The 25,025-nt window shown below is 34.4% G+C and overlaps 4 protein-coding genes and 1 long non-coding RNA gene across 7 annotated transcripts; 1 reads left to right on the top strand and 4 right to left on the bottom strand.

The window, feature by feature from the left end:
- Nucleotides 1-2,528: 2,528 nt before the first annotated feature.
- Nucleotides 2,529-10,141, bottom strand: LOC114751306 (uncharacterized). Of its 2 annotated transcripts, none has more exons than XM_028939977.1 (8): nt 9,176-10,141; nt 7,176-7,472; nt 4,696-4,818; nt 4,122-4,202; nt 3,662-3,720; nt 3,470-3,550; nt 3,315-3,373; nt 2,529-2,981 (listed from the first exon to the last, which is right to left on the bottom strand). In XM_028939977.1, the coding sequence occupies exons 1-5, from the start codon at nt 10,044-10,046 to the stop codon at nt 3,692-3,694; spliced, it is 1,401 nt and encodes a 466-aa protein (XP_028795810.1). In that variant the 5' UTR covers nt 10,047-10,141; the 3' UTR covers nt 2,529-2,981; nt 3,315-3,373; nt 3,470-3,550; nt 3,662-3,691. The 2 variants fall into 2 exon arrangements, with proteins under 2 accessions (XP_028795810.1, XP_028795800.1); XM_028939967.1 differs by having other exon boundaries at nt 3,315-3,369.
- A 3,733-nt stretch (nt 10,142-13,874) lies between these two features.
- LOC114751330 (ethylene-responsive transcription factor ERF022-like) lies at nt 13,875-14,462 on the top strand. The gene has a single exon (XM_028940012.1). It carries the CDS (start codon nt 13,875-13,877, stop codon nt 14,460-14,462), a length of 588 nt encoding a protein of 195 aa, XP_028795845.1.
- A 2,825-nt stretch (nt 14,463-17,287) lies between these two features.
- On the bottom strand, nt 17,288-18,395 carry LOC114751391 (uncharacterized). The gene is made up of 2 exons (XR_003740741.1): nt 18,203-18,395; nt 17,288-17,945 (listed from the first exon to the last, which is right to left on the bottom strand). It is a non-coding gene; the product is annotated as an uncharacterized LOC114751391 (long non-coding RNA).
- A 14-nt stretch (nt 18,396-18,409) lies between these two features.
- On the bottom strand, nt 18,410-20,003 carry LOC114751380 (pentatricopeptide repeat-containing protein At1g09900-like). The gene is made up of 2 exons (XM_028940064.1): nt 19,922-20,003; nt 18,410-19,605 (listed from the first exon to the last, which is right to left on the bottom strand). The coding sequence occupies exon 2, from the start codon at nt 19,360-19,362 to the stop codon at nt 18,493-18,495; it is 870 nt and encodes a 289-aa protein (XP_028795897.1). The 5' UTR covers nt 19,363-19,605; nt 19,922-20,003; the 3' UTR covers nt 18,410-18,492.
- Nucleotides 20,004-21,272: 1,269 nt separating this feature from the next.
- LOC114751367 (pentatricopeptide repeat-containing protein At1g62930, chloroplastic-like) lies at nt 21,273-23,908 on the bottom strand. Of its 2 annotated transcripts, XR_003740737.1 has the most exons (3): nt 22,591-23,908; nt 21,828-22,033; nt 21,273-21,725 (listed from the first exon to the last, which is right to left on the bottom strand). XR_003740737.1 is itself a non-coding variant. In XM_028940055.1 (2 exons), the coding sequence occupies exon 1, from the start codon at nt 23,877-23,879 to the stop codon at nt 22,605-22,607; it is 1,275 nt and encodes a 424-aa protein (XP_028795888.1). In that variant the 5' UTR covers nt 23,880-23,908; the 3' UTR covers nt 21,391-21,725; nt 22,591-22,604. The 2 variants fall into 2 exon arrangements, 1 of the variants encoding a protein (XP_028795888.1); XM_028940055.1 differs by lacking the exon at nt 21,828-22,033 and having other exon boundaries at nt 21,391-21,725.
- Between the last annotated feature and the right edge of the window lie 1,117 nt (nt 23,909-25,025).

Here is a 25,025-nt window from a genome sequence, read left to right as displayed (position 1 = left end):
TTATACCTTTTCTTCAAACATATTTTACACTAATTAATAATCCAATAATCCAAGGAATGAGTGAAACTATTTGCAACTCATGAATAATGCTCTAATAAATTACCTATATATATTGATATATTTATTTTCATATGTTCAAAATTACAAATCACTTTCTTAACCTGTCAAAAAGAAGTGAATGATGCTGATATTTTAAAAAGTAGAGAAGTAAATAGAATTAAACAAATAATATTACAAATATTTGTGGTAATATTAGAGAGAGAGAAAGAGAGAGGGGTTTGACATTGATATCTCGTTCTTTTTTGTAGCGTTGCTTCTAAAAAGGGTAGCAATAGACTTTATTTTTGCCTCTCGTTCAAGCATGTTTGCAACTTTACACCAACTTCTATATTAATTTCTGATTTTATGTTTTTAATAATAATATGAACTTTCTTAAGTAAATTCTTTTTATCGAATATACATATTTAAAATACAAAAGAAAACTGAAATATATAAATATTATAAAATTAAACTTGTGATTGTGACAACAGCATTTCTCCATCTGAAAAAGCTCATGAGATATCAATGAAGTTTTTAAACTGATTTTATCCCTGTGTGTGGGTAACATAAAATATAATTCACAGCAAAACATGAGCTAAAACCTTTCAAATGAAAAGACAAAAGAGGGAGAATTACAACAAAATTTTAAGAAAAAAAATAATTATTAAAAAGTATTAATAACAAGTGAAAAGTTGTCAATAGTTGATAGTTATATGTTTCAAGACTAGACCACATTTACCATTTCTTGCTCAAAAGTTTATACCCAAAAAATAAAGGAGTTTCTGCTGAAATGGTGTCATGGACGTTGCTTCACCTAGTTTTTCAGTTATAACAGTTACTCTCTCGTGTCTCTCTCCTTTAAAACCTCATTAATGTGAATAAAGTTAAAAAATTTATTAATTTAAGATAGATTTAATGAATTAACTGTAATTTTTTGACACGTGTGTGAATTAATTGAAAATGCCCTATGATAAGAATAGGAGGGAGCACAACAACAAATCTCCTACAATATTGCCAATTAACTGAAAAAATATATATTCACCAGAATATTGAAGTTTTTTTTTTTTTGGGCCTGACATATATTGAAGTTGAGATAGCACAAAATTAAAACAAAGTTTTTAGATTACCAAAATAAAATGAATGTCTGGAACTAAATTGATAGAGAGATGAAAAGAGTGTTTTCTTAGTAACACATTTCTTTATAGACATCTCAGATTTGCAAGTGACACATTTTATTTGGCCAAAGATGCAAATTTTGTTTAAAATATTTAATCAAAATTTAAAAGGATAATGAAACTTTTTAATAATTTGATTCTTGAAGTTAAAAATTAAACTTTAGGGAGTTAAAAGGATAGTGCAGTCATTTCATCACCAGACCTCATAGGGGCGTATAGAGTTGCTAAAAGCAAAAACACCAAGCAACGCCTGTGGAGACTGTGTTAAGTGGTCAAAATTGATTAACTTAATACTTGTGGCATTTTTGCATGGTTTTGTAAGCTAAATATCTATTGTTGCACCTTTTTTTAATATGTTTGTTAAATGGTCAATATTAATTGACTAACCGTGACATTTTTGTATTATTTTAAAAACTTCGAATACCTCTACACTCAAGAAAATTTCATGGTGTTCTACATCCATGGCAAAGCTAGAATATTTCACTAGTAAATTTACACCTTAATCATATTGTGCGACATTTTATTATTTTTATATCATATAAATTTAATAATAATGGTGGTAGTAATGTACAATTCATTATCCACATATCAAGCAAATTAAGACCTATTTATAATAACTTATAAGCAGCTTTTTATTATAATTTATAGAATACGAGATAAATATATGAAAGAAGTTTTATCTTAACTTGTATAAAATGTGCTTATAAGTATCTATAAATATGATTCCAACGAGGGCCTAAAATCTGTCTCTTGCGTGGGTAGTTTGAAGAATCTTAAATGGGAAGGTGGAAGTGGAAGTCACATGTTTGTGGGAATGTGTGAAAGGACGAGGGGGGGGGGTAGATGGGGGTCCTCATATCATGGAAGCAGATGGGCCCCAAGTACTGCACCGCATCATAGCTCTCATCTTTGTCTCATCTCTACGATGCGTTTCTATCTCCAATCCAAGTTTCTTTAAAACTGTCTATTTTCCTTTTCCAACATTTCCCCCACAAAGAATTAGTTAAAACGCAATCTGTAATTTCTCTTAATTTACAGACTCTTGAAATTTTAAAACTTATTACCGAGCCACTCTCCCATCCTAAATATAAAACCTAGTAAATATAAAATTTTGATCCACTTTGTCTGATACTGGTTTCCGACCTTTTTGTTATTCCCATTATAAAACACTCATCTTTCCCTGTTGAAACATCTTTATGCAAGATCTGAATTGACTATTTCACTTACCCTACTCGGATCTCTTCTCAGTTTTTCACTCTTCTATTCTCAGCCTTGCAACTGCAACTACACAGCCAAAGAATAAATCCATACAGCTTCAAAATGAACATAATTATAATAAACTCAATCGTATTGACGGAAGAGTTTGGTAATTAACATAATACCAGCTGCATTATTATCCGGCTACCAGTATTTACCAACCAACCTTCAGGAAATAAAAAGAAAAGAAAAGAAAAACCATAATGTTCTGGAGACAAAACCTAGGATGACCAAATACAAAGTCTATTTTCCAGCAGAGAAATCAACCCAGCTGGCCAAAGATTGATATGAGCCTCTTTGATGAACTCTGCTAAGTACTCTGGCAGACAACCAATAACTTCAGCCAACAACATCCATAGAAAATGAGCTAACTGTAAACAGTTTGACATGTTACGGGCATGTAGTCCTAGTCCTGCAGGTTACCATAACAAGGCTTCAAGACATGTGGCTCCAGCGGCCCGGCCATGAGCTGTTGGCTCCGAGCTCCACAACTCAGAAATCCACATGTATCTACCCAGTGTCAGGGTTGTCAAATCAAAAACAAGAACAAAAACAAATTAGCTGGGTTGACAATGCTGCAGAAAAACCATGATACTTTACATGACGAGAATTTATTGATTCTTCAAATCTTTTACTTGGGTGTTCAACTTTTCAGTCAAAATATTTTTTTGGCAATCGTGCCTCCTTATGGTTTGGCCAAAAAATGAAGGGGAAAAAAAAAAAAACTCATGCCACATTAGATCATTGATGTTCACCATTTTCAAGTCCTGAGCAACCCCATACACCCAAAAAATTAAGTAAATCATGGTTGAGGACTGCTAAATGCACAACTAATCCATATACCTTGATGAACTCCGGTATCTTGAGCATGCAATGTTAGTTGGGTCGACCAGAGCTCCTGACTCAATAATTCAGTGACATGCAGTTATGTTAATCAAATGAACCACAATGGTAAGTAAAGTTCAGAAATAAACTTATCACAATTAAAGAGTACTTACTACAGAAGATAGCATTTTCCCAGCAGAAACCCCCACTTAAGTTGGCATTAGATTGTAACTAGAGCCAGGACTATTGGTTTCCTGCAAAACGAGCTTCCATCAAAACTTCATATGGGTACAACTGAGTGCACAAACTACAAGGGACTGATTGGCCAAAAAGGTAAAAATCATAAGGTAATTGTGATTGCTTACCAATGAAAAATATGAAAATGCCAAGCAACTTCAGGAAATCGCATATGCATATAAGCTTCCTGTTAATTATGGAGATACCGTTTACAGTGGGTAAGCAATACGAAATGGCCAGGCACAAAAAGTAGTAATCAAAATTCAGGATCACTTGTACTATACTTTACAATATGAAGCAAGGCACACCAATTATAGCATAACCAAGCAAGAAAAATCAGGATAATTTTCCAATTGTTCACACATTAAAAACTTGCATGTCCCAAATATACATATTTTCCTTCAAAAAAAAAAAAAAAGAAGCTCATTTCACCCAAGATGCATAAGGAGAACTTGGTGTTAGACTTAACTATGACAAGCCATTAGATGTTGTATTAGAATGTCCTAGGAGGGAGAAGAAAAATCGCAAGAACTCCATTGGAATGGAACATCAATCAAATGATAATTTCACAGGAATATAAATGTTTACCTTGTCCAAGGATCAAAACAGCATTTGAAGCTAGAGAAATGACATCTTGGATCCTTTCGCCGGAGAAAATAACTTGAACAACTGAGAGAAAGCAGAAATTGTCTAGATTACTAAGGAATTATATGGATAAAGTAATCAACCAAGGGTGTTCTGAAATTACTTCACAAATTTTGTATGAAAGGAGGACAAATATGATAAGAAGTAACATATTATAGGAGGTGTAGGCAGTAACATATGAGCTGAATGATTCCAAAGTCAAATAAGCTCTTACATAACAGTAAAAAGTCAAATATAGAAAAAATATTAAACGAAATTATAGTGGAACACTAGAGCTTCATTTGCAAGAAAAAGCAAACTTGTATCAAAGCAAAATGTGAGTATTTTCTATCCACTCAGCCGTTAGAAACAAGTAGAAAAAGAATTATGGATATTTATTTCTACAACTTTGATGAATATCATGCATAGAAGTTAAAAATCTGAACAGGAAACCATGAACCAAGAAAATAAACAAAAACCAAATAAATAAACTTTCAATTCCCCATTACAAATCCAAACACCATAGGAACGGTATTACCTGGAAGATGTGGGAGCTTATCATCCCCATCATTTCCATCAGTTGCATTTGAAGCATTGTCCACGTCAATTGCCACCACATGTACAGTATTGTGTCCATCCGATATCCAGGCAGTCTGGGAAACTGTGAGATTAAAACAATACCAGCATAAAGAAAAGGGAAGTTAAACAGATATCATTTGCTAGAAGGGCATAGAACTTCAAAGTATTTATCCTAACAGTACTGTTGTTCTGTTATCCAAGCATTTCTCACATTCTGAGGTTTGAACCAAGAAAGGCATTTTTATCGTCCTCCAATTACCTGTCATTCTATGTGTAGAAATTCAAGCTTCATTATTATGCAGCCATTTACGTATATAGAAGGTAAAAGAGCAAATTCCTACTCTAACTAAAAGGTATAACTCTAAAAACAAGATATTTTTTGACTTGATCAAAACAGAAAACTTGAAGTCATCTTATCGTAATCAAAACAGAACACTCAAAGCGAATCCTAAATACATAGAAATGTTATCCAAAAAATAACTATAGACCAATAAGCCTCTATTGAAACCCAAAAAAAAAAAAAAAAAAGGAGAACTTCAACATGCATGTAGATTATAGGCCTTGCCAACATTTCAAACAAAATAATAGTCTGTATATTGCATATCAACATTCTTTTGGTACCCTTCCTGTAAAAATTCACTCAAGCGAATGTCATTGGGCATTTGAATTGATAGTAATTAATTCATTTTAAGTATATTTTAAAGAAAGTCAGCTCATTTACAACCCACCAAAAATATTAGCCATAAAAGGTATAGTTTTTAGTGAACAGAAAAGATGTATTTTTTTTGGGTGAGAAAAAAATCTATGCCATTGATAGGAACTAGAGTCCTTTACGGCTTTACTAGTATTATGCTTTATGTTTTATGCTTTATGTTTTATGTCTATTATGTGATTTTGTATTAGCCATCATAAGTGTCTTATGTCAGTTATTTTAAGTTAGTGTCAGTTTTACAAATGTCCTATGTCAGTTATTTTAAGATAATGTCAGTTTTATATGTTTAGGAAAGAGTAGTTGTTTGCAGTAACTGTATTAGGCTATAAATATTAGACATGTATTCTATCAATGATATGGATGAAAGAATGGTTATACAGTTTCCTAACTTTCTCCTCTGTTTCCCTAGAACTAGATTCTGGTTCTAGTCTCCCCCTTTTCTCTCTCCCTTCCTTTCTTCTTTTCTCTCTATTTCTTTCATTCTTCTTCTCTCCTCTCTAGAATAACGGATTCTGGTTCTAGAGTTCTTCTTCTCTACTCTTTCTTTTCTCTCTCTTCCCCTTTTCCCCTATTTCTACTTCAATTTTCCAGATTCTAACAGTCATCAAATCTTAAAACCATATATTTATGACTACACATAATAGTATTAAGTATCAGATTAATGCATGAATAAAGTATAACTTATTTAGTGGCTCAAGGTATTATGCTCAATGGCTCTTCTATGTTCAACTATATATCGCACATAACAGAAAATATTGAAGTGGCGTTTATTATTTAAAAAAAAATAGCAATTTGAATTCAAATACTCCCAGCAATAACTTGTGTATCCATCAGATTTGCCTTAATGTCTACCAAACACCCCTCCTTTATAAAGAAACAAATAGTTAAGTAGACCAATTAACTCCTCATGGACATGGGAATGTCATCTTATATTCATGATACTGTACATCCCTCATGGTCTCTCTTCGTTCTTCACTCAGCCTAATTCTTTAAGTCTGGCACAGAAACATGCATCCTCCCAAATGTAAGGATTAGTAGATAAAGTAATATTGAAGGGGAAAAAATTATTTCATATGGTATGAGCTTACTAAAGCAAGCACTTTAGTCAAACGGACTTTCAATAAGTGAAATGAAAACTAAATCTTTGGCATCTCCTACATTCATTTGCCACCACCCTTCCCCTATTGATTGTTGATGTATAAATATTATACCGTTCTCTCTCTTCTTTTTTTTTTTTAAACTAATTATAGTTTTGCTGGTAAGACATCCTTCATGTACTTATGTAAAAACTTTCATCTATATGTTAAAAGAAAAGGCTATGAAAAATAAATTACTTCAAAAATAGAGACCGTATCAGACTCAGTCATTAAACTGTTTAACAATGATTTAAATGGATTCATTGTTAACTTCCCTTTCTTTCCAGTTAAGGCATTTTTAAATCCAGATAAATGAATGAATGAGAAAAACTGTCACATTCCATGTACTTTCGGTTTCTCAAATTATAGAAAGGCAGGCCATACTTATAGAAAAATACAATATTTATTCAGCATAGACATGATTATCATAAATGCATTATTAGTTTAAGGATTACAATGCAATTTTTTTTTACCCCACAAAAAATCACTCCATGTTTTGCTAATATACAAATGCTTTAATTAAGAGACAATCTACAATCTATAAATCAAATAACAAAGATAGAAAACGAAGAAAAAAAGGGAGATGCTTACTCATAGAGACATCTGGATGAATAGCCATATTCTGCACTTTCATTGTGCGAGTCAACTGCCTCATATGACCAGTCATATTTGCTCCCACAACAGAATTATCAAGACATAGCAAGTGTAAATCTCCAGCTGAGTCTAAGACCAGAAACTTTCTTTGGGACAGAGCCTGAATGGAGACTGCTTTTGTGGATATCGATACCTTGGCTGAAGATTTTGTTTCCACATCATATCTCTTCAATGCCACAAAACAGACGCCTCCATCTCTGTCATCTTGTCTAAACTTTGCGTTCATCTGCTTCACTAAAAGAAAAACAACAAATATTAGCTGCAACGATAAAGAGTAGCAGAAACAATTTCCAATGGAATTTAGAAACAAGTAATCAGGTATGAGATTCCTACAGATATAATACACCGTGAAGAATTACTAAAATTAAGGCCACTGTAAAGGTGCCTTGTTAAACTTCCGTTATATGCATCAAGAGGCATCTTCATGTGTTACTAAACAAACAACAGAACCTTGCATTGCACCTGGTTAGAGAGAATAACAAGAAAACAACTTGTTGGCAGAAGTTACACATGGAAGAAATTTACAGACTAGTGCTATTCAGAATAGGACAGAAGACTACATTACCTATTGAGGCCACTAGTATTAACCATCACCTAGCATTAAATACAGCAGGACAACGGCATAATGATAGTTGAAAAACAGAAAAAATCAATTCATTCAGAACCCATGTTTATAAACACACCACGTCTCCTCACAAGGCAATTTCTAAGTTCTAAAACAGTGATAGATTTTCATGCAAAAATGTGATTCTTCATATTTTATGGCTTTCAACTCTGTTTTTACTCTCATCCAGATGAATTGGCTCAGTACTGATGATGAATGTTATGGCTCCTGGGGCACAAATAATAGATAAAAACACTATATTCCACAATGAAATGATGATTGCAAAGAGCAGATTTGGCAAATGACTTGAGGAGTAAGAAGCAGGATGGTGTTGAATGAAGTAAGCTCCCATTGTAGACCGTTGGGTATGCAGATGCACTCAATTTATATTATCGTGGTAGGCATGGAAGTAGCTTCCACTCATAGTTGGTATGGGACACGACTGAAGATTGTTTCATTTAAATTAATCTTCCCATCAAATATTCATCATTATGAACGCACCTCCACAACCTTCTGAAAAGCCCCTTCCATCCTAGTGGAGACAAAATAACAATACCTTCCCGCTAATCCAAAATTAGCTTGAAATTTCCAAACAAGGGCAATAACTACCATCCTGTGTACCTTAGACTTTCAGACGCATATCTCAACACAAGGGGTATACAACAACAACCATCACATGTTGATATTGCAATTTTTGTATAGGTTTTAAAAAAAAAAAAAAACGAGACAAGATCATAAGCACTCGCTTGATCTACAATGTCAGAGGTGGCAAAGAACAAATTATAGTCAGGAGAAAGAAAGCTCCAGAAAACACAAAAGTGAACAAAAAATAAAATAATAAATTCAAGCTTTTAAGAAGACGCAACCAAATCCATTGAGGCCTTGGTTTTTACCAGTCTTGCAGCCTCGCAAGCCACAAGTAACTAACAGAAATCCTAGAAGATATGCAAAAGAAGCAAAACACGATATTCCATCCAGAAAATAATGTGGGTGCGTATCCTCACTTCCTCGGAAGCAGTGATTTGCAAACTGATAAAAAATGGCAAGTGCTAGCTCTCAGAAAGCATTGTCATGTTTCTTCCGCTAACTGAAATCGCATTCAAATTCCTTTTCTCTTCCAATCAATCCCTTCGATGATACTTCATGAAAGTTCAAGAATGATTACTTTCAGCACCCATAGCCAGACCAATGACAATAATTCAATAAACATCTCAGAATGCCACCAAGAACAAGGGGCATTTTTGTATGCTTTCCAGAAATAAACCCTCAAAAAAATTGGAAATTTGCTGGGAAAATTATGTAAGATAACATCAATAATTTGATAAATACTCACCAGGCCCACGATGTTTTCCGATTTTCCACTCCACATCACCATTGCAGGTTACCTCCGAAAGCCCCTCAATACCGTGACTCTTACTTCCTCGATCTCTAGCTCCATGTTTCCTATAATCATTACCAATGATACCATTCGGTAGAGAAGATCCTCGAATATCTGACTTCAGACTCTTCGCTTTATTATCCCGCCCTTTTACCAGGCGTCTAAGATTGAAAACTCTAACTCCATTTTCTTCCCCTAAGAGCAGGAACCCAAACGAAATACTGAGAGACCAAATGGGCTTAGAACACTCAACCACAGCACACCTCATTAATTTCACTACCACACTATCATCATCACCTCCATCGCCACCCTCCATCTTGGCCCCGAACACCCAGATTTTGGAGCTCGAGACAGAGTACATCGCGAAGTAGTTAATGGACCCAGCTAGTTTAATCGAAACCCCGTGCTTTGCGTTGACCAAGACCCCCAAATTCGACTCAAATCGGAGGTCTTTCTGGGAGCAAAGAACTCGGGCTTTTGCAAAAGCCTTGCTCTTCCGCAATATGTAAAACCGGAGAAGAACCTCAGACCCTGCTTTGCGGGGACCAGACACAATGAAGAGGACCCGAGGGGTAGAATTAGGGTTTGAACTCTGAAGGAGAAGGAAGGTGGAGGATGAAGAAGGAGAAGGAATTAAGGTATGCAGAGAAGGAAAGGAGGAGGAGGAAGAAGAAAGAGGAGAAAAGGAAGGATAGAGAGAGAAGGAAGAGTCAGAGTGCATGAGAGCAAGAGAGAGCGAACTGGGCTCAAAGAGAACGGAAGTTATGTGAGGAGAAAAGAGAGACGGATTAGGGAGGGTAAGCTTGGAAGCTTGGACAACAACCATTAGAAGAAAAGAATGAAATCAGTAGTCACTGCAATTTCTTCTAGAGAAGGCATTGATTTTCCTGTGAGAAGAGAGAGGGGTTGAAGAAGGTGAGGAACATCGTCGTATTGGTCCATTTGTGCCGCTCCTTCCAAATTTGTGTTCGTTTAGGCCTCGGGAGATCCAAGATTGAATTTTTAATGATAATAATCATTTTAATATAAAGTTCAAACTATAATTTTAAAAATAATTTATAACATACAAAATATATAAAATAAAAATTATTTTGATGGGTGTGAAAACATTTTTAAAAATACGCGTTGGATACACATCTTGCATTCTTCTTTATTTGCACGACTGCCTAATTTATCCACCGGCTCTCCTATGATTTTATCAACAAGATTTTTAGGTGATATAATATTGTTTAAAAAATCCAAATAAATGGACACCTAGATTTGTAGATTAGCTAATATTAGTCGGCAAAATAGATTAACTAATATTATTAATGCCCCCGATTATATATTTAATAATTTCTCAAGAATTCCCAAATGAACAACTATAAGTAACAAATCCAAATAAATGAAAGACAGATTTTTTTTAAAAAAAAATAATTGTTTGCCCTGTTGCAATTGTTACTTCGACACAGTTTGCATCAGCCAACCTTGTCTAGTCTCAATTCCAATAGGTTTCAGATATTTTTTTTTAAAAACAAATCATCAATCGCCACCATTCATTAAGCTTTATCCAATGAACAAACACGATAAGCCATGGCCGACCTAGAACATGAGTACTCTAATATCTCCGGGTAATGTGATTCCAGATATATAGCCACCGAAATCTGACATGAACTATTGAGAATGAGAAGTAAAAATTATATTATATCCGGTTCTAATTATAAGATCTAATTGACTAATTTAAGGAGATTAAGGAAAGAAGTTAAATTAGTTATTTGTAACAAATAGGTATTGTCTTTCCTAAAATATCCTTATTAATCAAGTGTATTGGCTAGAACTACTATTGTTAGAAGGATTACTTTGAAAAAAAATACATAAATATGAGAAACAAAGTGGATTGAGATCTTATATTTAGGACCAAAATAAAAGTCAAACAAGGTCTTATATTAAGGACTGGAGATAGTAATTGATACTGAAAAAACTTATTGGAAGAATATTCTTTGGGATTGGACAAACACATGGTATTCCTCAATCTCAGTTCTAAATAGTAGGTAATCAGATTAGACAAACCCATAATATTCCCTGATCTCAATTTTAAGTAACAAGCAATCTCACGTATTAAAATCTTTTTTAATAATTTTTTTAATCCAAATATCAATTTTTATCTTTTATTCTCAATGCTTCATATCTATCATGACCAATTATTACGTGAGCTTCTTGATTAATTCCAAACAATATTTATATACATGGCAAGTATAGAGCATTCAGAAGTTATTCATTTCATGAGACTTTATGAAGAGATGGTGTTGCATATTGGCCTAATAAGCCCATACATCAATTGTTATATGCACAGAAAGATTAGTACAACTTATTCATCTCAAATGTGTTAATCTCCAAGACTCATCGACATAAAAAGTCTTTTTTAATTTCTCATCTTTTTTTGTTGTGGATGACTTGATCTTCTTTTTTGGATGAACAAGTTAAAGTTGTGAAATATGTGATGAATTTGTCCAAGCTCAGGTAATTACAACTATGAGGTAACTCTTACGAAGACAAGAATGTTCTACTCACTAAATGTGCATAATGAGTTAAAACTTGGGCATAGGCATTACAACTAATCGGGGAAGTATTTAGAAAGGTTTATTAATCCTAGCAAACTTCATTCTTTCTTTTCATATGTATGTGCAAATTCGCATAAAAATTGACTGCTCCTTCTTCTTCTTCTTTAACTAAAAAGACAGGTGTTAATAGCCTAAGATTACAGGCAGGATTGAACCTGCGATCTCTCATTTACATGAAAGCATAAATGCCACTAAAGCTCTTTTATGCGGGCAGAATTACTCCTGGTTGCTCAATCTTGACTTAAAATATTAGGAGAGGTGTACGCTGACTTTGGTAGCTGAGATATGAGCACGTTTGGAATAGGAGACAATGAGAGTCATGAGAATCTTCGAGCTTCAAGCTTAAACCTAATTCTCAGGGATAGTGGTGAAACAATTTGGTGACACTTGGGAAGATTTAGTTGGTTGGTACAGAAGACATGTTTCAATTTGACGATAGAATAACTAAGTAAGAAAAGAAGGGTGTAATTGACTGGTCATTTAAAAGGCAAAGAGGTATGGGATTCAGACGGCAGACTCTGAAACATACAGCTGGATGAAGCTTATATGCGTGTGGTTTGCTAGGCCTCGCTCGCACCTACCCATGGCCCAACAAAACCGCCCTCCACCGCCACCCCGGGGGGGGGGGGGCCTTGCCCACTCTGCGGGTTCATCTGCTCCCCAAAACGCGTCGTTTTACTTCAATTTGCCTCCAGTTGTCTCATAAGTCATATAATATATATGTGTGTGTGTGTGTGTGTGTGTGTCAAGACTTACTCCGGTTACGTAAATTAAATCACTCACGTGAAAAATATTCAGTATCAACTCGTTCAAAATACTACCTCCGGTCTTTAATATAAGATTTTGTTTGACTTTTATTTTGATCCTAAATATAAGACCCTAATTCACTTTGTCTCTCGTATTTATATATTTTTTTCAAGGTAATCTTTTAGTAATGGTAATTCTAGTCAATACACTTGATTAGTAAGGATATTTTAGGAAAGAAAATATCTATTTATGACAAATAACTAACTCAACTTATTTTTTTAATATCCTCAAATTAGTCAACTAGTTCTTATAATTAGGATCGGAAGTAGTATAAAAGTTCTTGAAGGGTTTGATTTAGTCTTCAATGCAAATCTTTATTTTACTTTCCCTCCTAAATTTTTATTTTCTCCGGATTATTCTTGTTAGAACATGTGATTAAAAGAATTTCCATTAACAGGGTACTTTCCAATTCAAATGATTAGGATTGTTTTAGGAAAATTAACACATCTTTTATAAATAACTAAATTAATTATTTTTTCTTAATATTTATAAATTATTTGTTATTTAGCTCTTGCATTAATATATTAGCAATCTTTTAACAGGTGACATTCTTCATTAACACAGTACTTAATCATAAATTAATTATTCAAACAAAAGATTTTAAAAGATTTATTAGTGGGTGGCCTTATGGCTCAACGAAACTAATAAACGACGCCTGCCGCCCTCCCTCAAGCTTATCTTATTAACTCTTAATTTTGAACTTTTTTAAAAAAATAATGCATTTTATCTTTAATACAAAAGTTAGTTAATTAATTTGAATGGATTAAGGAAGTTTGTTAAACTAGTTATTTATGATAAATACGTATTGTCTTTCATAAAATACTCTTACTAATCATATGTATTAGTTAAAACTATCATTTGATAAAATCTTTAATATGTACAATTATTATAAAGACTATTTTGAAAAAAATAGATAAATATAAGAGATAAAGTAGATTGTGGTCTTATTTAAGACTAAATTAAAAATTAAACTAACTTTATATTAAGGATCAGAAGTGGTATAACATCATGTATTACTAACTCTATTCCTAATTATAATATTTTATTTATAATTTATAAACGAGGTGTCATGATCAGAATAATTTATTCAATTAAAAAAAAGCACGTGCCAATCCGCGGCACTCTCATTGACAGCATGTCCGCACTGGAGTGTAGTTACTGGGAAGCTCCCTCTCGTACTTCTTCCTCCGGTCGAACCTCATCGTTTTTCTATAAATATGCAATCACCTTCACTACTACTTCCTTCAATGGAACCACTCATCACCTCCACCTCCGCCGCCGTCACCACCACTCCGCCAACCTACCGTGGTGTTCGCATGCGAAAGTGGGGCAAATGGGTGTCCGAAGTCCGGGAGCCCGGCAAGAAGACCCGGATATGGTTAGGGAGCTATGACACGCCAGAGATGGCTGCAGCTGCATACGATGTCGCAGCTTTACATTTTCGTGGCCAAGCCGCACGGCTCAACTTCCCGGAGCTCATCGGCAGCCTGCCCCGGCCGGCAAGCTCCCGAGCTGAGGATGTGCGGTTGGCAGCACAGCAAGCAGCATTGAACCTAGAGAGAGTGGTGATCAGAGGGCCGTCGGAGGCAAGCCACGGCACTACGTCTACAGTGGAGGCGGCGCCAGTGACGGTGGGGCTATCGCCGAGCCAAATTCAGGCTATAAATGAGTCGCCATTGGATTCACCAAAGATGTGGATGCAGATGGCTGCTGAAGCTGCTCCTTTGCTAGGATTTGATGTATTACCGTCTAATGATGAGGACGACGGCCAAGAAGCATTAAGGTTGAGTGAACCAGAAGAAACGCAGCATTATGAATCAATATGGGAATTTTAAATTAAGCTTTTTGTGATTTAGTTAATTAATTAATCAAATTGAATATTGTACACAACATATAATTGAAATAAGGCAAGTTGGAGTCTTTTGGGAGGAAAAACGGCATGTTTGTGTTATGCAGACAATTCTAATTTGTTGTTTGTAGGTATATAGATTGTTGTCAAGCTAACAAGTTGACTATCCGAGTTTAATATTTTACTTTTTCAGCTCATAAAATTGTATTAACTTGTTTTTAAACTTGTAATAGTTGTAAACCAAGCTGAACTTATGAGTTTACTCAACGAATTTATCGTTTTTACGTTTATTTCTAACTTATAAAATCGTATTAATTCGTTCTTAAACTTGTGTTAAATTTTTTAATTTGGTTATATTTAGTGACTTTGTATATGAATTTCATAAAAATTTCTCTATTTAATATGGTATATTATGAACATTAATAAATTTAATTTCAATTATTTGGATTTAAAATATATTCAAATGAAATTGTTGTTATTTTTTATACTTTAATTATTTAATTATATACTTTCAATACTAATTTATTAATAAAAGTAAACTCGTTTGAATTTATATCTCTATCACAAGTTTGCTTAAACTCGTAAGTTTAATAATTTAGTTACATACCTTTAATGTTACATACATACATATATATATATATATAAGCAAGAAAATCAATCAACAATTTGTCAAAATGGTGATTATTTTCCCCCTCTCAAGAATCTACTTTCTGGTAAATCACTTTTTCTTTTTTTCTTTTTTTTTAAAAAAAAAAGAGATTTGCCTTGTCCTTCTCTCCTAGTTCTAATAATTCCGAAACTTAATTAATTTGAAATATATGCGACGAAAACTAATTATTTGTAGGATTTTTTAAAAAAAAAATAAAGGTGAAAAGGGAAAAATTGATGTCTTGACACTCTTTGTTGCCTTCAGTCCAAAAAAAAAAGGGGGACACTCTTTGGTTACATTATTTCTTAAATTATAATGATGCAACTGTAGAAGGTTCAATTTGTTCATGCATACCAAGCTTTTTTTCTTCGGTAGGAATTATCAAGCACGTTTTGCTTTGTTTTTTTTTTTTTTAATCAAGCATGTTTTTTCAAGTTAGTTAAGTTTTGGGAATTTAAATATATGATCATTTGCAACAAAGCCCCTTCAAAAAGTCTGTCGTACAAGAGGATTAATCATTGGTAATAGCGATGGATGCTCTAGGCTCAACGAAAAAAATGATCATTTCCTTCACATTAACTAATTAAATAATTTGTAATTTTAAAATTAAACTCTCATATAAATTCTTCATTTATCTATTTTTTTTAATGAATTATGAATTTTATCCCAACCAAAGTCTACTTGGACCTACAAATAAAGACTTTGGAGATACTTGACATCAGAGAATCTTCCTTTGAAAAAGTTGAGCACACGCCTTTCACCTCACAGCGTTGACTAATTCTTTTGTTAGAAATTTGGGGAACATTTGCATGAGCAGCTGTTGAGCAAATTTAATAATAACCACTTGTTGTGATTGCATCTGCAATGACAAATCTAAATTTTGGACGCATCATCAATATTAATATGAAATGTCAAATATAAGGCTCACTTGTGTCAGTTTATCATAATTCTTAAGTATCGGTTTGGTTATTATAGGAATTTGAAATTTGATTTATCGGAATTCCAAGAGTGCCAGAGATAATATATGCTATGGAATCTGCCTTGGTACAAAGTTTTAGAGGAGTTTATGTTGATATTAGCATTAGAATTGTCCATTTTGTTACGTTTGGTACAAAGACTTTAGCAATTCGGTGTTTGGATGTAATTAAAACTATAATTTTAAAAATATTTTTACAGTATACAAAATAAATATATGTAGAAATTTATCTCGTTTTATGAAAAAGTGCTTCCGAACAGCACTTTTGGTTGCTTCCAAACACCCCGTAAGAGACCACCCAATATCACCTTTCATGGATATTGCAAAATTTTAAAAGTTATTCTCAGCCCTAATGTCATGTTCAATCTCATTCCTAATTCTCTAAAATTCAATACTTGAACTAAACAGGCCAAGAAATTTGGTTTTAAGCGATGTTGAAAAAAGTATCTAAAATTCTCCAGTGATCACCGTTGTTGGCCACCTATGCATCAGAGCGACGACAACGGTATAGCCTATAAAACTTGAAAAACTTTTCCTCCATGAAGGAGGAGGAGAAACAATTGGCTCATCCATAGGCTACAAAGTTGAAAACAAGTCCAAGATATTAATTTCAAAGTAATTTTCTGGTGAATATGAAATAAAGTACCTCCTTCAGTTCTAAATACAAACATCGTTTGTAGTGTAGATTAATTATACTGCAAATGAGACCCTCATAATTGGTTTCCTTCTCTTCTTGAAGGAACTCAACGCCTATTTAGTTCATAGATTGGATGAGAATGGAATGTTCATTCCATGAATTTGTTTTGTATAATATTAAGCGCCCGTTTTTGAAGGAATTACACACATTTCCTCATGCACTGATTAAAGTCTAAGAACAGAGCCATACCATATGATCCACAACACAACATGGCAGAGAATCCATTTCACAAAAGGGCAACAAGGAAGAGAAAGATTAAAACACATCGGCAATTAAGAGGCCTGCAATCTGCAGGTTACTCCGGCCAAAAAAAAAACTACAGTTTGGGTCATCTCGATTTTGATCCAATATTAATCAGCAAAGCTAATCCGTTTTTATTCCACATTCTACCCTGTTTTGGATTTAGTACGGACCTAGGCACTAAACACCCAATCCAGCCAGATAAATACTCATGAGACAATAACCAGAAACTCTTTAGAAAATTCAATCTACAAGAGATAGACAAATCAAGTCAATCATGAATAAACTTGAATCAGAACCGAGTCCAAACAAATAGATTTGAATCTTCTAAACTTCTCAACAGAATGAACATCATGAATTTCAGGAAAAAGCAAGATGCTAAATATGAGGACCGCTAGTTCTCTTTATTTCTCTCATGTGAGCACCAAATTAATCGTGTTCTGAAATGGTCTAAATTTTCAAGAGCTAATGTTATGCATACTTACATGCGCTTGGTATGGTTTACATCATCTCAGTACATCAAATGCTTTGACAAGAATAAGTATCACCTAGAAAAAGATATTTTGACAAGAAAATATTTCTCCCGTTAACCAAGCTGCAAATCCAATCCAGAAAACCACATGCTCACCTTAATACTTTTCAGGGTCTTCCAAGCACAACCTACACATAACAATCTTGATGACAAGCATAGCTGGTAGCTTCTCTTACTTCAAGGCTTATTGTCACACCACATTCCCTCACCATGTTCGAAGAACATACAAAATCTTGCTTCCAGATCACTTCCAGCCTCAATTACTATCGTAATAAAACAAACTTCAACTGAAGATCTTGAACTCTAATTATGTCAACGGTCCTCAATTATTGATGACAGAAGACAATGGCAGTTGTATGTTAATAGTAGCAGCGACTGAAGCAAAAATAGGAAAAGTTATTATTATTTTCTTATAAAATCCTTTCCAGCGAAAACAATGGAGCTTTAATTTAGAACTTCTTTTCATCTCCTCTAGGATGCACGTTAAATGCCTCTAGGAGGTGCTGATAAATCACATTATTACATATATAATTGCTCATCGCCATAATCCTATTTTAGTAAATATCAGCAGCTCATATAGTCATCCCACAATTTGAAACTTAAAACAGGGGATAAATGCAAACGCACCCTACCAACTTTAGCCTTCAGGGTGTTTTCAAACACTTTTTTCAAAGAAGGATCAATGTAAACACACCCTTTCAACTTTAAGTCGCTTGCATAGACCTATTTTCAGCCCAAAAAACTGAAAATTAGGCCATTAAAGGAGTTGTTGCAAAGGTAGGGAGACAAAACAGCATGAAGAATGAGATCAGAAAGAAATCAACCTCATTATGATTAGCTGGTCAAAACTCATCCACTTGAAGTTTACAAGGGAAATGCTGAGCATTTAGCAAAACCTGTCTACAAAATTCAGCATTTGCATTTACTTCTCTATAATGCTCCAGTATCTCCTCATTAATTCTGACTGCATTGCTTTTTTTGACTTCTCAAGACGCTTACTTACCGACAGGCAAACCCGAAAATTAGGTTTAAGACCCTTATCCATCATCTCATGCAGAATCTTCGAGGCTTGCAGTACATTGCCTTTATTCAAATGAAGGGCTGCAAGCAAACTGTAGTTCGCATTGCTGGAATACCTCTGCTTAGTAACAGATTCAACCACAAACTTATGTGCTTCCTCATATTTTTTTGATCTGAAATAAGCCTTTATTATTGCAGCATTTGATGCAATACAAGGTTCAATACCCCTCCCAATCATTCTATCAAGAAATTCCAATACTAAATCAAAATGGCCACGTTTACATAGGAAGTGAATAAGTATATCACAGGTACTTGCATCTGGTAAACCATACTCCTTCTCTATAGCCTCAAGCATTTGGGTAGCTTCAGCAAATTTTTCATTTGTGCATAAACAACTAATCACCATATTATAACTAGTTATATTTGGAGCACAACCGTTCTGCTTCATTTCTTTTAACAATTTCCTTGCCCTTTCACAATCCCTTTTTCTACAAAACTCCCTAATCAAGATATTATAATGATTCACCTTCCTCCCTGCTGTCCCTATCACGAACTCGGCTATATCAAATGAACCAGAAACACAAAATATTTCTATCAATGACCGGATGCCTGAAGTTTGACATGACCCTCCAACCTCATTTAACACAGATATTACTTTCTCGGTAGATTCCATAAGAGAAGCCCTGTGCAAACTTGAATCAAGCAAGAACCCAAATGCTTTTTGCTCCAAGCACACACATTTAAAGTTAAATTCCTTCAAAATGGGAACCATTACCTCGTAATTTTCCAGTCGCCCACAATTATCAATAACCAGGCTACATATATGCGAATCATGACAAAATTCAGGATGCGAAGCCCTAAGCCAATCAAAGAATCGTAATGCCGACACTCTTTCACGAGACAATATCTGAAAAATTTTTACACACGACGGTATGGATAAAGTGACATTCTTCCCATTCAACTTGGAGCTCAAATCGTTTTCGCCCCCTCTCAGTAAGTCAACGATTTCAGAGACCTGCTTGGCAGTCGGAAACGGTGTGCGCTGATCAATAGAAGCGAAATACGACCTAAAATGCCTACAAGTGTGACGTCTATAAAAATCAATCTTCAAGTAGATGTCTCCATCGTCAAATTGTAAGGACGATGAAGGATTAAAAAAATGGTATTTGGATTTGAAAACTGAGGAATTGAGAGAGGTCGAAGAGTGAAGGAAGCTGAATCTGATGTATAAAGTTGAACGGGGACTTGTCGTCGGTAAGGTAGTGGAAGAGATTGGTGGCAAGAAGGACTGATAGAATAGAAATCTAGAGGAGAGAGGCTTCAAGGAGTACCTGATGCTCTTGCACAAGTTTCGGATTTCCATGCGAACTTTTGAGTTCGCATTGACCTTAAACCCTAATTATACCCACCAAGTTTCCCAATTCCATAATTACACTTGTTCGATTTTTCCCCGCCCAGAAGCTTCTCTACGCTCTTCAGTTTCACGTCAGAGTGAAAATTCCTCTATTGAAGCCTATTATCATCCCTTCCGGCTTCAGCTCCTCCCCCTCCACCTCCTCCTTCACTCTTCTCCATTCTTTCCCTTTTCTTCCCTTCCCCCCCGGGGTTTGGGTTGTCTTTTTTTTTTTTTTTGTTTGGACTCAGTTTTGGTTCTCTAATATTCTTTTAAAAATAAATTCAAAGAAAAATTGTAAAAAAAAACCTTGTAAAAATGCAGATAAAGACCCTTGATAATTTCATTTTGGGTTTTGACAAGACAATAATAATATGTCATCAAATTATCAAAACCCAAAGTAAAATTGTCAATAGTTCCTTATGTTTTTGTAGTTCCAAAGTCTTTTTTTATAATTTCTCTTAAATTCAATTATACCATTATTTACTACTAGTACATTACTAAATTTAATAAATATACATTAAATTTTCTTAAACGCTTTACTTTTATTTATTGAATCCTGAAATTTTATTATTAAAATATTAATGGTGTCAATTTGAAAATTGACCAATTACATCCAGAAAAATGCATTCTTATGCAAACAAAAAAGGTTGAAGTAAAAAAAAAAATGTTAATATTATATTTTGCACTACGTTTGTTAGTCTAAATAATACTTCAAACAATCGTCCTACGGAAGAAAATAATTTTCAATCCAACATTAAGTTTCGACTCTCGCAAGACTTATCTTGACATTTTACCTGGAGTTTCGTTATGAATTTTGTTGTCTTAACTCTTTTAGTTATGAATTAAAGCTCTTTGTTGTAATTTAATTGACACTTGGCACTTTCTTTTTTAAAAAAAAAAATTGTCTAAGTATTAGGTTGAGTGTTTGCTTTTTGTGAACTGGCTGGTAATGATGTTTAATCAGATCATAAATTTTGTTTGGCAGAGGCACTTGTGAGTTTTGCAAGGCCAAAATTTGACACTCAAGCATAGTATTCCTCCAGTCCTTAATATAAAACCTAATTGTTAAGTTGATTTTAGTTATAAATATAAGACCCATTTATCATATTTATCATTTTTTTTAAATTATCTCTATAAATACTTCCTCAATCATAATCAAGTAGAAAAGAAAGAAGGGATATTAAGAAAGATGATTATGGTATTTTAGGAAAAACATGTCACATTTTTTATAATTAACTTACCTAACTTTCTTAATCTAATCATATTAGTTAAATGGGTCTTATATATTAATTGTTACCTAAGAGAATATTTTCAGGTTTTGTATCACAGTGGACAATGTAGTTTCTACACTCCTCACGAAGGTAAGTGATAGCCGTCGCAGTGCACAGGGCAATTCTGAATCGATACTGCCAATTCAACAATTTCTTAGACTGATGTTCATTGACAAAAAGAAATTGGTCCAGAGACCCATTTTCATGAACTCGTAAACTAAAAGCCTATGCTTTCCTTCAGAACAAAACCCAATCAGCCTCACCAAGTTGAGATGATGAGTGCGGATTATAGTAGCAACCTCCATTCTGAACTGTTTCTCACCTTGCTCAATGCCCTCAAGTTCTTTCACTGTAAACAGCACCAAATCCACAATCACCAAGCTTCTCTTTGAACCCTTTATTTGAACGATGAAGCTCCTTGTATGATAACTGAACTGGTGCTCCAGAAGCATACTCAAGAAGAGCAGACTGCGTTGAGAATCCAAGAAAACACGAATCACGTTTACAATACCAAAGCAATAAGCCACCCTCGAAGATAATCAAAGCTAAAAGGGTACCCAAAACAACTACCACTACTATCCACGCGCGTGTCTCCCATTTCTTTATCTCCCAAGGCGGATTTGGAGCCACTGGTCCGCAAACCTTAACATATGAAGTGCTGGGTAGCGCTGGATTTGGTAGGTACAGATGAAACTAGATGTCTATATGTAACAGAGACCTGCGGCATCTAATAATGAACTAGAAGCAAACAAGAAGCAGCTGCGAGGCAATTTCCTCTGCAAGTTGATATACCAACAAAAAATAAGACAACTTTATTTTGCCTAAAATTAGATTCATAAACTATACAGTCTGTTACCTCTCAAAAGTCAACCACAGTAACATCTAAAATTCCTTATCAGTCTACTGATTTCTAGTTCAGTTTTTCTTTGTTTAATTTCTTTTTTTTTTTTTATTACAAGGAATTTTCACCTTAAACTCAAGAAACCTCCTCATCTTGCAATTTTCAACATCTCAGCTTTTTTTTTTTTTTTAATAACTAAATGACAGCCTATGTGCACATAAGATTAGAATTCAAATATACCAGAGCACAAAGATCACAAAGTAAGCATTAAGAATAATTTCAATTTTGGCTGGTACAAGCCATAATGGTGTGAACTTCAAAATTTCCTATCCTGGACATGCTTGCAAAAGCACTTCACTTCAATGACAATTATACATCAAACTATATTCTGGTCAAACCAGTCAATCAACTGTATATATTCACAACAAAATGTACAAGCCTTCGCTAACCACTCATGCTAGCTAAACATGAATTTGATCTACAGTATCTCACCTTGCTTTATTTCTTCAGGAGGCCTCTATCTCCTTCATTCTATGTAGAAGTTTCCCTGCCTTGTCATTCTCATTGTTTTCAAGAAGATATCGAATAATGATTTCAAAAGTAACAGAGTTAGGGAGTAAGCCGTTTCCTTCCATTCCATCAAGCAAGGCCTTGGCTTCATCAAGCAAACCCTGTTTACAAAATCCATGAATCATAGCAGTATATACATGGACATCTAGATGATAACCTTTGGCCAAAAGATACTGAAAAATCTCCCAAGCAACATTTAATCTGCCACCTTTACACAAACCATCAATAAGTACAGTGTAGGTCTTCTTGTCAGGCTGAAATCCTTGATTGACAATTTGCTTAAATAATGTAACTGCCTTGTCAAGATGTCCTTTTTTGCAAAATGCATCCAATAAGATATTATACGTGATTATATCAGCACGAAGACCCCTCTCATGCATCTCATAAATAATATGCTGTGCACAAGAGATTCTTTGTGATTTGAGCAAGCCATCAATAACACAGTTATAAGTGACAACATTAGGAACCAAATTTCTAGAATGCAATTCCTTAAAAAGATCCATGGCTTCATCCACCATTTTCATCTTAAAGGATGCATTGATCAAAATATTATAACTAAAAAGGGTAGGTGCCAAACCATTTTCAATCATCCTGTTAAATACTTCCCTAGCCTCAATGATATTATTGGTCAAACAATATCCATCCATTAAAGCATTATACGTAACAACATCAGGTCTCTGATCACTTTTCACCATCCTAGCAAATACAGCTTGAGCATCAATAATCCTGCCATCTTTACATAAGGCATCAACTAGAATGCTGAAAGTATAATTATCCGGATGGATGTCTTTAGGTATCATCTCACCAAGTATTTCATTTGCTTGTTGCCACTGACCCACGCGACAAAAGCCATGGACAAGACTATTATAAGTAACAACATTTGGAGATACCCCATGATCAATCATTTCCAAATACAATTTGTGTGCATCATTGACAAGTCCGTCTTTACAAAGGGCATCAATGATTGTGCTGTAGACAACGACATTAGGCTTGACTAAATTTTTCTCCATCATTTGCAATAATTTAATGGCAGATCGAGTTTTTCCCATTTTACATAGCCCATTTGTTAATATTCCATAGGTGACTTCATCTAACTTAAATCCTTTCGCCACTATGTCATCATAAAAATCTAGAGCTTTGCCAACATTTTGATTAAAACACAGCCCTTTTACTAATGTAGTCAGAGTTACAACAGTTGGTAGATAACCCATCTTGAAAATTTTCCCCAATATAGAGAAAGCAAAATCCATCTGCTCAACGTGGTAGTAACAATTGATCAAGATGTTCAGGCCAGTTAAATCTGGTGTGAATCCCTTAAACTCGGCTAGCGCAAGAGGTGAGATAACCTGGGGATAATGTTTCATCTTCGCTATAGATCCTAAAATCTTATTGATATGGCGGCAAGATGGCAGGGGACGCATGTGGAGCATGCGATTGACTGTAGAAACAGCGTCATTAAGGCTGTTGGGATTTAGGGAATGAGAATGAAGTAGACATTTGAGGGTGAGGGAAGAAGGGGAAGAGAGAAGGAAGGTACAAGTAGCAAAGAGAGGAAATTTGGTGAAGGAGGAGTACCTTGCAGAAGCAGACGAAAGCATATCGAGATCGATCAGATTGAAGGAGGAGCATCTGCGACGCATATGCTTCTTCACTTCACCGAATGGAAAACGCACTAAGCTTTGCCCAGTGAATCAAATCGAAGCGTGAAGGGAGCGTGAAGCCGAAGCGTGACGGAACGGGCTTGGCTTTCCTCATCGGCGGGGAAGCATCCTTTTTTTTTTTGGCCAGAGGGGAAAAATCTAAATTAGGCCCGCCATCAAGTTAGTCGTTCGTATTTGGATCAGATGATATTTCAATGGCCCATTTATTTTGCTTTTTGGCGAATGATAGTCCATTTAATCAATCGTTAATAAAGATAAAATTTCTGCGGGCACTCTTATTTTTTTGTGTATTTAGGTTGATATTTAATCAACACTTAAAATTTAAAATATAAAAACAAATACAAATACAAGGATGTACACACACATGTTCTAATCATGATAATCTTTAATTAAATTATAATATATGTACACATTTTATTATTTCCATTAGTAATTTATAGGTCTTTCTCAAAATTTATCAACATATTATGATTTTGCTAAAAATTATACATTTATTTATTTTTACTCCGAGGAGTGATATGATGCTCAGAATAAAAAGAATTGCAAGATCTTTATTTTTAAAGAAAACACTTTCCCTAATTTATATAATTATTTTACAATGTTTAATTAGAGTATCAAAACTTAGCACCAGGAGTGCTTCTAAAAAGTATTTTTTTTGTAATTCAAGATAAATTCATTCACATATTTATTTTGAAT

Source organism: Neltuma alba, unplaced genomic scaffold (assembly GCF_004799145.2).
Source record: "Neltuma alba isolate B1F8T4 unplaced genomic scaffold, ASM479914v2 tig00001132_pilon, whole genome shotgun sequence".
NCBI classification, from domain to species: domain Eukaryota; kingdom Viridiplantae; phylum Streptophyta; class Magnoliopsida; order Fabales; family Fabaceae; genus Neltuma; species Neltuma alba.
Note: the sequence above shows the minus strand (reverse complement) of the source record. Positions and strands in the feature narration are given on the sequence as shown.

What these genes read in the sequence shown, in the direction of transcription:
- LOC114751306 (XM_028939977.1), bottom strand. Translation starts at nt 10,046, where the DNA reads ATGGTTGTTGTCCAAGCTTCCAAGCTTACCCTCCCTAATCCGTCTCTC. An exon ending in TCATCCAGATGTCTCTATGA is followed by an intron (nt 4,819 to 7,175) that starts GTAAGCATCTCC and finishes TTAATCTCACAG; the next exon opens with TTTCCCAGACTGCCTGGATA. An exon ending in TGTTTTGATCCTTGGACAAG is followed by an intron (nt 3,721 to 4,121) that starts GTAAACATTTAT and finishes CATAATTAACAG; the next exon opens with GAAGCTTATATGCATATGCG.
- LOC114751330 (XM_028940012.1), top strand. Translation starts at nt 13,875, where the DNA reads ATGGAACCACTCATCACCTCCACCTCCGCCGCCGTCACCACCACTCCG.
- LOC114751380 (XM_028940064.1), bottom strand. Translation starts at nt 19,362, where the DNA reads ATGGTTCCCATTTTGAAGGAATTTAACTTTAAATGTGTGTGCTTGGAG.
- LOC114751367 (XM_028940055.1), bottom strand. Translation starts at nt 23,879, where the DNA reads ATGGGTTATCTACCAACTGTTGTAACTCTGACTACATTAGTAAAAGGG.